The sequence below is a fragment of the Atractosteus spatula genome, chromosome 2 (assembly GCF_055471065.1).
Source record: "Atractosteus spatula isolate fAtrSpa1 chromosome 2, fAtrSpa1.hap1, whole genome shotgun sequence".
Lineage (NCBI taxonomy): Eukaryota > Metazoa > Chordata > Actinopteri > Semionotiformes > Lepisosteidae > Atractosteus > Atractosteus spatula.
Genome location: NC_142707.1, coordinates 75,284,495 through 75,297,529, shown reverse-complemented (window position 1 = coordinate 75,297,529; position 13,035 = coordinate 75,284,495). Strand labels below are relative to the sequence as shown.

At 43.8% G+C, this 13,035-nt stretch overlaps 1 protein-coding gene across 2 annotated transcripts in view; it reads left to right on the top strand.

Annotated features, from left to right (window-relative positions):
• Nucleotides 1-12,583, top strand: part of med23 (mediator complex subunit 23) — a 32,591-nt gene extending 20,008 nt beyond the window's left edge. For both annotated transcript variants that reach the window (XM_088905850.1, XM_088905843.1), the window contains 11 exons: nucleotides 230-435; nucleotides 2,225-2,405; nucleotides 4,212-4,382; nucleotides 5,599-5,815; nucleotides 6,219-6,455; nucleotides 7,345-7,510; nucleotides 7,701-7,773; nucleotides 8,591-8,805; nucleotides 10,130-10,250; nucleotides 11,279-11,410; nucleotides 11,981-12,583. In XM_088905850.1, the coding sequence (XP_088761976.1) occupies nucleotides 230-435; nucleotides 2,225-2,405; nucleotides 4,212-4,382; nucleotides 5,599-5,815; nucleotides 6,219-6,455; nucleotides 7,345-7,510; nucleotides 7,701-7,773; nucleotides 8,591-8,805; nucleotides 10,130-10,250; nucleotides 11,279-11,410; nucleotides 11,981-12,151 (1,890 nt within the window). In that variant the 3' untranslated portion in view covers nucleotides 12,152-12,583. The remainder of the gene's footprint in view (nucleotides 1-229; nucleotides 436-2,224; nucleotides 2,406-4,211; nucleotides 4,383-5,598; nucleotides 5,816-6,218; nucleotides 6,456-7,344; nucleotides 7,511-7,700; nucleotides 7,774-8,590; nucleotides 8,806-10,129; nucleotides 10,251-11,278; nucleotides 11,411-11,980) is intronic.
• The last annotated feature ends 452 nt before the right edge of the window (nucleotides 12,584-13,035 follow it).

Below are 13,035 nucleotides of genomic sequence, written 5' to 3'. Positions count from 1 at the left end.
CATGTAGCACATATGCGGAGTGCTTGTTTGATTCATGCTGCTTAAAAATGCTCAAGAGAGAGAGAATGGTGACATGTTTTTTGATTAGCCGTACAGACAAGGTCTCTAGTAACACCTTAAGAAGCAGACGGAACAAGATCAAGGACAGTAGAATAAGAAATGTTGAATTTTTGTTTAGCAGAGGACCTCAATGAACAGTTATTGATAATGAATTATTATGTGTTGTCAGGCATTTTTCAGACAGAACAATGTGCCACAGGAGAGCAGGTTCAACCTGAAGAAGAATGTGGAGGAGGAGTACAGGAAGTGGAAGTCAATGACCAATGAGAATGACATCATCACCCATTTCTCCATGCAGGGCTCACCGCCTCTGTTCCTCTGTCTGTTGTGGAAGATGCTTTTAGAGACAGACCACATTAACCAGATTGGTTTCAGGTAACTGAACATATAACGGCATTGGTACAGTTGCAGAAGTCACCTGCAGTAAGGTTCATTTTTTGGTATGAGCTCCAACATTTTGTTCCCTTTCCTGTTTCAGTAATGTATGAATTCAGAATGTTCTAAAATGAGTGCATCTTCAGAGGGTAGAGCCTGTTGTCCTCAGGCAGCACGGATGGATGCTTCCAGCGCCAGAGACAGAAGGCATGTAATGCCCAGAGGTCTGCCACTGGAGGCCACTAACTTGCCTTAGGACTTGTGCTCCTGTGTAAAAGTCTCCCCCTTGAGCAGTAAGGGTTCAGAGTGATGGTACACTTGCATGTGGGGTGAATTAGTGGGTTTGGTGGATCTGTACCTGTCTTGTGTGTCACTGGGGATGAGGAATCGGAGCTTGACAGTAGGTGGCCGTTGGGTCAGGTAGACCAGGGGCTCCTAATGCAGGGTCTGAAGGTCCCCTGAGTTTAATAACCTCATGGAAGCCTTAATTGAACTTATACATTTCTGGATTGGAATATTTGCAAGGTCTTTATTTTCTGCTCGGGTGGAAATGAAGGTTTTGCTCATGCAGTGAAATAGCTGAAAGGCTAATCGCCACCGTGTTGAAGAGCTGAGTAGTAGTCAGGCAGTTCGGATGAATGTGGTTATGACGTCAGGAAAGGGTGGGCTTGTGTACCAGACAGCGGGGCTGGAACACAAAGTGGCAGGTGTGGGCGTGCCTCCAGCACCAGGACTGGGAGGCAGTTCTCTTGTTAGGAACGGCTTTTCACTGGGTAAGTGCGATGAGCTGCCCCAGAAAGTGAGGTTGTCTAATATGTAGTAGGGGTCCAAATGAACTAGACTCTTTTTTGTGCTTGTATGTGAAGTAAAGCCAGGGAATATCCAGCAGAGTGCGGAGTAGTTTATGCGCAAACGTCTGTGGGGGGAAAACACTCCATGTTTCTCTTATCTGTCCTGAGGCCTTCTTCTCTTAAACTGTTTAGAAGGGGGAAAAAAGCAGTATAGAAATGAAGAAAAATGGGCAATTTTTGTTTCCCTGTCCATAGATATAATGGCTATTGTAAACAGCACCTTTTGTCAAGGCATGATACACCTGTAGCTTGTTCCTTTCCTGTGCTACATAAAGAACAGTTTGCATGAGCATTCGAATTTTGATTTATATGAATCATGCTCAAAATTGACTTTCAAAGAGAAATCACTGCCCTCTGCTGGAATTTAGAAAAGGTTGTTCATGGCTGTCCTTTATGTAGGCACTTTAACGTTCTGTATATTTTTTCAAAAAAGGCCATTTTGAAACGCAAAACTAGCTGTCGTGCCTATTAAATCTCCCTTTAAAAGTTCAGTCTGTAGAAATTTTCTGTTAAAGTTGCATAACAGGTTGTGTTCCCTTGTAATTTATTTGATTAAACTTCTTAGCCCAAAGGAAGATGTCCTATGGCAAGTGTACGTGAACGATTCTTATTTAATCACAGAACATTTGACATAGCTTAAAGCCATGTTCTTTTTTATGTACACCTCTAGGGAGTTGTTGTGCAGAATTACATGTGATGCTGATTTAAAAGTACTGTGGTAATGATTCAAGGCCTGGCACACTGGTTAATATTTTAATTGGTTTAATGCCTTTGGTTTTTCTGAACTATTTCTGGAAAGCATAGAATACTGTGGAATTTTATTCATGTTAATCTGGTGCGACTCGGGAGCAGAAAATTGAAAGGGAAATGCAGCAGCGAGGAAGATGTTAAGACGCTGAAGTTTCGCGTGTTTCCCTGTGACCCGTGTCTGCCTGCAGGGTCCTGGAGCGGATCGGAGCCAGGGCTCTGGTGGCGCACGTCAGGACGTTCGCCGACTTCCTCGTGTACGAGTTCTCTACCTCCGCGGGAGGCCAGCAGCTGAACAAATGTATTGAGATCCTCAATGACATGGTGTGGAAGTACAACATCGTCACTTTAGACCGGCTCATTTTGTGTTTGGTGAGCAATTCTACATCATTTTGTTTTTCATTCGTACTGAAAGGTGTTTTGCCAACCCCAATACATGCATGAGTTCTATTAAAGTGTTTGATCAATGGCTACCAAATTACAAACATGTTCAGGAAAAGGCTCGGTTTTTCACTTGCCTGCCTTTTTAAGTGTGTGCATCTGTGCCAGCTGATCAGAGAGACGATCATATCTGAGGGTTCATGTGGGAGGGGGATATGACGCTTAATGGGCAGCCAGTGTTGGCCAAACCAAACGTGGAGTTTTGAGGTTACATCTTTTAGAAATTTGAGTGCGAAATACAATACAGAGGAGCCCTTTTCATATTGGAAAAGAGGAATTGCAGGTGTATGAAGCATGGGTAACCAAAAGAGCGAACGCATGAGGAAGAGTATCCAGACAAAACAAAACCTGGGGGAGAAGTGTAAGAACTTGAAATCTGTAAATGATTACAACGAGTCTAAAAAATTATCTCTCATTGAGAGATAAGTGTAATTCCACCTGCTGTGTTTCATATAAGTAAAGACCTATTAATGAAGTGCAGCGAAATACCCATTTATTGGAAGGCTGCAAGCAACACAGCAAAGAATCCTTAAACTTGAGGGAGTGGCACAGTGGAAGTGATGGAAGAAAAACATTTAAAACTCTTTGGTTTCTGAAGAAGGACAAAAGAGCACAGCTGGTACACATGTACTAGACAACAGAAACAAGGACAGAGCAGGAATGTTCTCTCAGATGAACTTAACTAGATTACACGAAGATTCTTGGGAATCCTAACCAGTTCAGAACAACTAGTAATTGAGTTAGTGACATTTTAAAAACATATCTTAGTACTTTAAATATTCTTGAGAGATCAACTGTGTTAAGAATATCAAAACAACCGCTGTGTTAAATGTAAGACATACCTGTGACAAAACTTTAAAGCATTTAACACATTTTTAATTTGTTTCTTTATTGCCATGTCAACAAAGTTGGAATTAGAATTTTCCCCAGTGCAGGAAAAAAAACAGAACACAAATGAGACTTACACAAACACAGTACATATTATTCTGTCAATCGAAGGTCTGTTCCACTTACATTTATGTTCACTCCCATGTGATAGTTGCAACATTCAGGATCTCCATGTTGAGGTGCCTTGTAACCTCTAGACAGGTGCTGTTTAGGAAACAGGCAGGACTCTGTCTGATGCTCCCCAAAGGGAGAAGTTTAAAAGGGGAGCTGGTGGGATGAAAGGGGTCTCTGGACACCTTCTTAGCTCTCGGTTGGACCTGAACGTCTTCAGCTGTTGTAGGGAGCACAGCATCCGATGGGGCTCCCTCATGATGAGGCTGGTGTTAACTTCCCTCTTCACAGAGTGTCAGATGGCCGAGACATGAAACTTGAAGGAGTCCCGTCTAACCACAGGCTCACCATTAATGACATTTGGTGGCAGATCACCTCCTCCCCTACGAAAGACCACCAGTGACTTTTTAGTCTTACCAATGTTAGGCTCCAAATTATTGTTACTGCATCTCTTGGCCAGTACACTGACCTCACTTCTATGTGCTGTATTTCTCAGTATTGCAGATATCGCTCAGTGAAAGCCCACAACAATATGTAACCCATACTAGAAATCTATTTCTACATCTGTATTGTCATTGTATAATTCTGCATAGTGGATTTTACATGTGCACTTACGTGATTTATATGTTTACAATCCCAGGAGCCACGTTCACCTTCACAAACATTATCCTCCCGCAAGTCCGGAGAAGGTGAATTAGTGACGGAATAGGACGTCCGCTTTGTGTTCTTCTTCTCCAGGCCATGAGAAGCCATGAAGGTAACGAGGCCCAGGTCTGCTACTTCATCATTCAGCTGCTGTTGCTGAAGCCTAACGACTTCAGGAACCGAGTGAGCGACTTCGTGAAGGAGAACGCCCCAGAACACTGGCTGCAGAGTGACTGGCACACCAAGCACATGAACTATCACAAGGTGGGATAAAAATAACATTGTCTCTGCACCAAAAATAAAAACTGTGTGCTGCAGGATCTTAAGAAAATTCCCTGTGGTGAGCCTGGAAGAATATCTGTTTAGCTGAGATGAAAGTGTTTATTGTACTGAATGCCCATCTGTCGCTGCTTTCCCTAAACGCTTTTGAAATAATTCAGTATATTGTTCAAAGATGACTATTAGATTAAAATAGAAATTGCTTTGATCTGTGTGTCCTGTTAATTTGTACCATGCTTGCAGATTTTTTATGCTCTAAGGTTGAATTGAACTAATGTACATTCTAAACTCGTATCTGAGAATCAAAGACTTATTGTGGTTCTCCTCATAATACATTTTAAGAGAGAAAGCTTATGTGCAGCATGCTAGAGTGCAGCTCTGAAAGGAATCGTTTTTATTCTTGCTGGATTGGAATTTTTTTCTGTCCTTCCCAAGTCTTCTTTAGTTTTAACTCACACAACAACAAGGCCACATCAGGCAGCTGTCTGTTAGATGAATGTGGTTCAGAGGCAACATTTACAAGCAGACAGCAGCACAAAACCAGGCTCTGCTTCTAGGGGAGCTTGTAACAGTGCTCATACAGCACAACAGTTTCAATCTATAACTCTACAACAAAGCACATGACTCTTTTTTTATGTTAAGGGGTTAAACTGTAGTCAACATCAATTTCAGTCCCTTCTGTGCAGATCTTTAGTTCTAATCAAGTTAATGCTGACTGTCATTGAAGACTCTGCGTGATTACAATTATTTAATTTTATTTCTGTCAATCACTGAGACGTACTGTTTCCAATTAACTTTATTTGATGTTTCTTAAAAGAAGTAATGTTATAACTCCCTTTTCCTAATTCAGTAGCAGCTCTGGCTAACCACTGTTTAGTTTGCCAGGGTTTGCCAGGACTGTGGATTTTTTCGCCTGATGACATTTCTAGGCTCAGAAATCTAGTTACTATTTACATTATTTTATAGGTTAACACAGCCACTGCTGTGCAGAGATCCTCATAATGCACAACGGTTATTGGCTGAGATTTTCGGGATATATAATTTATTAATCATTCAATTATTTGAATATCATTCTTATATCCCATCGCAGATAGTTAACTTTCTGTCCTCGTTTCATCTGTGATTAATTGTGATTGGAGTGAATAAGGAGGGGTGTTCTTGCAGTGAGTTAATTTAATATGAACTGGCTCTCTTTCAACAGAAGTACCCTGAGAAGTTGTACTTCGAAGGCCTGGCAGAGCAGGTGAATCCACCTGTACAGCTGACACCCCAGTACCTCCCCATCTACTTTGGGAACGTCTGTCTGCGGTTCCTGCCTGTGTTTGACATTGTCATACACCGGTTCCTGGAGCTCCTGCCCGTGTCCAAGTCTTTGGAGACCCTTTTGGATCACCTGGGAGGCCTGTACAAATTTCACGGTGAGGTCTGCTTTGAGAAATGAGTTCAGATTCCTTGTTGCGCTGGCATAATAAAATCTCAATGGTCCATGATCACAGCCTATTCTTGAAATCGCCGTGTCTTTTATTTAAAGATTTGGTTGGTCTTTTTTTTTATTTCTGATTTCTTTAACCTGCATCAAGTAATTTTACTTTTTAGCATTGATGTAACTTGCGGATTTCTCGGTTGGTACTGCAGTGGTTACTGCAGCTGAGGTAGCCGCTCGTGGCCTCTAGACAGGTGCTATTTAAGAAACGAGCAGGACTGCGTGTGATGCTTTGACCCCCCCCTCCCCCCGCACTGGCTCCTTCACGATGAAGTACACAGCAGGAGGGCTGGACATCGGTGTGTCAGAAAGGATGTTCTCCTGTGTGTTTCCCCCAGATCGCCCCGTGACGTACCTCTACAACACCCTTCACTACTACGAGAGGCACCTCCGCGACCGGCCGCACCTGAAGCGCAAGCTGGTTCACGCCATCATCAGCTCCCTGAAGGAGAACCGAACGCCGGGCTGGTGCCTCAGCGAGACCTACCTGAAGTGCGCCATGAACGCGCGCGAGGACAGTCCGTGGGTCCCCGACGACACTTACTACTGCAAGCTGATTGGCCGATTGGTGGACAATATCCTTTCGTGCGTTTAATTAGCTGTTAGCATCACGTGTATCCAGTGGTGGTGGAGAGGGGGAAAATAATGTCCTTTAAATTGTGTCGTTCTCTGTTCGGCATCCTCATGAATAAGCTTAGAAGCGTAAAGGTTCATGTTGAAATAGTGTTTAGTGGGTAAAGTAGGTATTCATCTGTCAAGCTGCTGTGGGAGTGAGAGCCTAAATTGGGAGTGACACGGGTCCGCGGGTGACTGATGCTGTGTTTCACCCTTTACAGGCTGACGGCGCATTTTCTTCTGATTTCTGTCATGTGCAGTTTAGTTCTTATGTAAGCAAGGACAAAGTCGATGCAGTTCCTGTCATTCTGTTAAATTGGCACTTCGTGCGGACATGTGGGAACTGTTTTTTCCAGATTATAAGATTAATTGCATCTTTTAAAGTCTGGAATGCAAACAATGGATAGTAGTTTACCGTAAAATGTCTAGCGTCAATGACTTGCTGTTTCAAAACACTTTGGAAAAAAAACCCATGCAATTATTACTGAAAATGAAAAGATTGAGCACAGCCTTAATTGTAGTGATTTAATTTTTAAGTCTTCAAGGCACATAACATTAAAGAAGGTATTTTTTGCATTGATTGCTTTGCAACATGCTGCTTATAATTTAATCCTGAGAGAGTGTACAAAAGGTTCACTCAATTATGTTGATTAGGCTTCTGTTCAATATTAAATACCTAAAGGTTAGATGGAAGTAAAGGTAATTGCAACATAATTATAGGCAATTTTGCACTGACGTGCTGGTGCCTTTGCTTGTGTTGTTTGATGTTTAAGTTTTGATGTGCAAGTTGTGATGTTTAAAAACTTTTCGCTGTTCAGAAGCAAAGATCTCCCTTAACAAGCATGCCACCTATGGCGGGCAAGTCCCCTGGCCCCTTCCCGAACTGTGACTGGAGGTTCAACGAGTTCCCGAACCCGGCGGCGCACGCCCTGCACGTCACCTGCGTGGAGCTGATGGCCCTGGCGGTCCCGGGGAGGGACGTGGGCAACTCCCTCCTCAACGTGGTGCTGAAGAGGTGCGCCCGCGGCTCCGCGGTTCTCACAGCCGGACGGTCCCTTACTGGGAACCGCGCGCAGAGCGTCGGCCGCGTCGCTGTCTTGATAGCGGCTGTGGGTCTTGAAGTATTAAGGGGCATTTTATAGGTTTATAGATGAATCAGAAATAGTATAAATAAATATTGACCTCTGTAAAACTTGTCTTCACAGCCAGCCACTCGTGCCAAGGGAGAACATTACTGCCTGGATGAACGCCATTGGGCTCGTAATCACGGCCTTGCCTGTAGGTGTTCTCGCTTCTCTTACAACGAAAGACTGTCACGGAGACTTGCGTTTTCATGGGCCGAGTGAAAGTGACGCAGTTCGTGCTGAAGTGCACATTGAGCGGAAAATATGCTAGTGTCATGGCCCTGTCTTTCGTTAATTACTGTGATTGCAAATAGTAATTTTAGGGTTTTGACTTGAAGACGAACTTGAATTTCTGAAGCATATTGTCAGCATGATCTTAATTTGAAACTAATTGCAATAAAATTTTAAATCTAATGCTTGTACTAATCAGTAATATAAATTATTTAATTTTTCCTCCTCATAAATCAAAGAGATCTTAGTAGAAAAGTGTTGGGTTCAGCAATTTTGCAGATATGCTCAGTTTCCAGGGAAGGACATCTGCCAGGCTCAGATTAATTCAGATTGGGCATGTGGCCATGAGTGTTGATCACTTTTAGATTTCACATTCAAAAAATGGTCACGTTTGTAAAAAGAGACACATAGTATCATCTCATAGTTTAAAAAAAACTACAATGCTGTGTATTTTTAAAACCTCTTGTGTATTTTTTGTGCACACATTTTAATTTTCAGAACTACAAGCAACATTTCTCTCATAAAACACCCTCTCATATTTCCCCACCCCGATCAGAATTCCCCCACCTGCCAAAAAACCCCAGAGTGAAACTGTAATACAGTGTAGCACACACCTGACACCTACAGCAGTGTGCCATGCCTTCGCCTCTGGATCACAGTGGATTCTCTCACGAAGTCAGGCGAGTGCGTGAGCTTCCTGCCGCACCGCAGCACGTCTCACTGGGCGGCCTGTGTTTCAGGAGCCCTACTGGGTGGTTCTGCACGATCGCATCGTGAGCGTGATCAGCAGCCCTACGCTCACCTCCGAGACCGAGTGGGTCGGGGAGCCCTTCCAGCTGTTCGACTTCACGGCCTGCCACCAGTCGTACTCGGAGATGTACTGCAGTTACGTCCTGGCGCTGGCCCACGCCGTGTGGCACCACTCCAGCATCGGGCAGCTGTCGCTCATCCCCAAGTACTGTCTGTCTGTCTGTCTGTCTGTCTGTCTGTCTGTCTGTCTGTCTGTCTGTCCTGTCCTGTCCTGTCCTGTCCTGTCCTGTCCTGTCCTGTCCTGTCCTGTCCTGTCCTGTCCTGTCCTGTCCTGTCCTGTCTTGTCTTTTTCGGTATTTTTCGATTTTTGTTTTAGTCATGTGGATGCACTGCAGCGTATGGTCATATATGTGCATGTCTGGAATGCATGCCTTTTCAGAAACTGGATAGACTAAAGTGTGAATATTAATGTGCATGTAACATTTTCTGCGAAAAAAATTCAATCCCATTAAGGCAGACTATTTTTGTACAGTTAGCATTTGCATGTGCAGAGTTTAAATAATTCCAACTTTCAATTTATATTACGTTTTTCATTACTGTGGATGCCTCCTGATAAGTCAAGAGCATCCATTTGCTTAGACTTCAATAATTCTGACATCAACTTTCCAGCTTAGTAGATTGCAGTTTCATGTGTGGTGGCCAGTTATAATCAAAACTCATAAACTCTTTTCACATGCCTGCTTCTGTGCTGTGGTCACAACATGGTATAGTGCAAACTGAAGCAAGTACACAGTGCTCCTACACATATCTGATGGCTCAAGTATATATTCAATTTTCAGCATTACCAAATACCAAATTCTTACATATTTTGTAGGAGGGTTCTGACTTGGGTAGAGGATGTAAGTGTGGAAAGGACGATAGTTTATATTTCGCTATTAGCCAGCTGTTATATCACCCTGCAACTCACATCTGGCAACCCACTGAAGCTCAGCAGGTGTGAGCCTGGTCAGTACCTGGATGGGAGACTCCTGGGAAAACTGAGATTGCTGCTGGAAGAAGTGTTAGTGGGGCCAGCAGGGAGCGCTCACCCTGCAGTCTGTGTAGGTCCTAATGCCCCAGTGTAGTGACGGGAACACTGTACTGTAAAAAGGCTCCATCCTTTGGATGAGATGAAAAACTGAGGTCCTGACTCTCTGTGGTCATTAAAAATCCCAGGGCATTTCTCGAAAAGAGTAGGGGTGTAACCCCGGAGTCCTGGCCAAATTTCCCCCTGGCCTTTACCAATCATGGCCTCCTAATAATCTCCATCTATAAATTGGCTTCATCATTCTGTTCTCCTCCCTACTGAGAGCTGGTGTGTGGGGAGCGTACTGGTACACTCAGGTGGGGCTGCACACTGGTGGTGGTGGAGGTGAGTCCCCATGGCCTGTAAAGTGCTTTGAGTGGAGTGTCCAGAAAAGCACTATAGTATGAGGAATTATCATTGCTTTCTGCACTGATCTGATGCCTGCCTCTTGCCTTGTTCCCAGGTTCCTTTCCGAGGTGCTGAAGCCCCTGGTGAAGACGGAGTTCCAGCTGCTCTATGTGTACCACTTAGTGGGGCCCTTTCTGCAGAGGTTTCAGCAGGAGAGGACGAGGTGCATGCTGGAGGTACCGTACAGTTGCCCCACGTTCCTCAGCCAATCGGTCATCCTGTCAGTGATAATGGTCACCATGCTCGATTTCAACTGTTCTTTTCTGCGGAGAAAATATATGCCAGAAGTACCTTTAACTGTGATAGTACTTTGAACATCAGTGAACTTTCAAGAACAATACAGTCTGGAGTCGTACCCAACAAGATAAATTTTAACTGATCTTAGTTTACTAGAGCAGGTTTTTTTCTTATGTTCACAAATTATTCTTTACTATTTTTATATATTGTTTATCATGACATTCATTGACATTGGAAAGTAAATTATCCTCTGCACTCATCGAGCCTATTGCTATCTGCAGTACCTATGGCTAGTCGTTTCTTCTCCTGCTCCAAAGAAATACACACTTGCCGATTTGTTCAATTTTCTCAGAACAGATAACGCTTCAGAAATGCCAGTGAAAATGTTGAAGTGTGCGTAGCTGGAGTTGCTTGACTGGCTTCAGAAATCAAGAGGTTGATGCATCTCTCAGCTGAGCAGTAGTTCTGCTCCTTATCCCATTTTCTAGGGCTTAGCAATGGGAAAATGGACTATTGATTTAGATTAAAGGAAGGATTACTTTAAGTCTTAAACTGAAAATCCATTTATACTTTAACCTTCGCTACTTTTGTCAGTTTCTTCATTTCAAGGCCCAGTTTTGTATGTTAAAGGAGATTCTGTTCTTACCGATTTCATGATCCTCGAGTACTTCTACGGTTGTAGTCTCTCAGTTTAATTTACTCCTCACCCATTGTTACTTCAAAGGTAGTTTGAGGAATTAATTGAAGTCATGTTAGATTTTTAAAAGTGAATTTTGCTCTAGGTTTCTAATAAGTGAGCATACATCATCCTTTGAGCAACGTATTAATATGTCAGTTTGGCGATGATACATTTCTGAGCACTTTTCAAGAAACAGCTAGCTTAAACTTCCCTTCACTTTGATCATGCAAGTGACCTTAGCCTGTTTTGAAAAGGGAACACTTATTTGTCCTAACTTGATCTTCTCAGATTGGGGTGGCATTCTACGAGATGCTTCAAACAGTCGACCAGTACAGCAAGCATCTCATTTACATGGATCCTGTGTGTGACTTCCTGTACCACGTCAAGTACATGTTTACGGGAGACAGCGTGAAGGACCAAGTAAGCAGATGATGTTTTACATCACATAAAAGCTGTAAAAGCTGGTTAATGTCTGAATTAAATTAGTCGTTTTTCTGTCATAGATGACCTATTCCTTGCGTATCTGCAACCATATACCGGACTGCCTGTTCTGTGTCGCCCAGTTCATAAGTTGTTGCTATTCATTTTTATAGAAATTCCTAATCTTTCTGGTTATATTTCATAAGAACATAAGAAATGTTGCAAATGAGAGGGTGCAGTTGGGCCTATCTAGCCTGTTTAGTAGTTAATACATACTGTAACTGGATCTCACCCTGCCCTTTCTCGGTAGAAGCCAGGATATGGACTTCAGCTACATGGATGTGCGTCTTGTCCACACTCCCACAACCCTTTGTTTAAAGAAGTGCCTCCTGTACTCAGTTTTAAATGCACCTTCCACGTAGTTTCCACTTGTGCCCTCCAGCACAAATCCACCAGGTTTCCTTTGAACTGCCATTGCATTGATTTCCAAGTTGGAGCCCGTCGTCGGTCCCCAATATTGTAATCTTTCCCCCCCACAATGTTCCTTTTCTTTCTTTGCCCATTTTTCAGGTGGAAAAGATCATCTGCAATCTGAGACCGGCTCTGAAGCTCCGTCTGCGCTTCATAACCCATATCAGCAAAATGGAGCCTGCAGCCGCCCCTCAGCCCGCGAGCGTGTCGTCCCCAGCCCCGCAGTCTGCCCAGGGGCCGGTCAGCGCGCCTCTGTCCGTGGCCCAGTAGGGCCCAGCCCCGCAGTCTGCCCAGGGGCCGGTCAGCGCGCCTCTGTCCGTGGCCCAGTAGGGCCCAGCCCCGCAGTCTGCCCAGGGGCCGGTCAGCGCGCCTCTGTCCGTGGCTCAGTAGGGCCCAGCCCCGCAGTCTGCCCAGGGGCCGGTCAGCGCGCCTCTGTCCGTGGCTCAGTAGCGCCCAGCCCCGCAGTCTGCCCAGGGGCCGGTCAGCGCGCCTCTGTCCGTGGCTCAGTAGCGCCCAGTGCTGCCCGGACCCAGGGGGGACACTGGACATTCAGAGCAGGGGATTTCCCTGAAGGACAGGGCAAACCGTTCCGGAAACGCAAACCTTTTTTTTTTTTATTTTTGTATTTAGCCCTTTTTGGGGTGTAAAGTCTTTTCTGCGCTACAGATGACGTATATTGATAATAAATTCTTGTCTTCGACCCAGAGTTGGCTCCAGTTAATCAAGGATGATGTCCTCAGAAAATTCATAATATAGGCATCATGTAAATGCTTATCTAATTGGCTGTGATTCAGATAGATGTGTGCCTGTTATGTGTAGATATGCAGTTCTACGGGATTGTTGTGTAAAACATGTTTAATATGACATGATTCTGTAGTGCCCTTGTTTCTAAAACAATCTTTTGAGTGCAAAGAATTATCAGTAATTCATTGCTTTTAATTTTGTTGATTTTCTAATTCCCCTTCAGATGTGCTGTTCTCAGAGTGGCATTTTTTAAATAGTGCTCCACTTTCACATGACTCATTTTATGAGCAGTGTATTTTCGAGGCAGATATTTTTTTCATATATGATGATGCTATTGTGAAGGACATGCTTGCTAAAACTTGTTTTACAAAATATACTCATAACTACTTGGGGATTTATTCAGGCTTCTA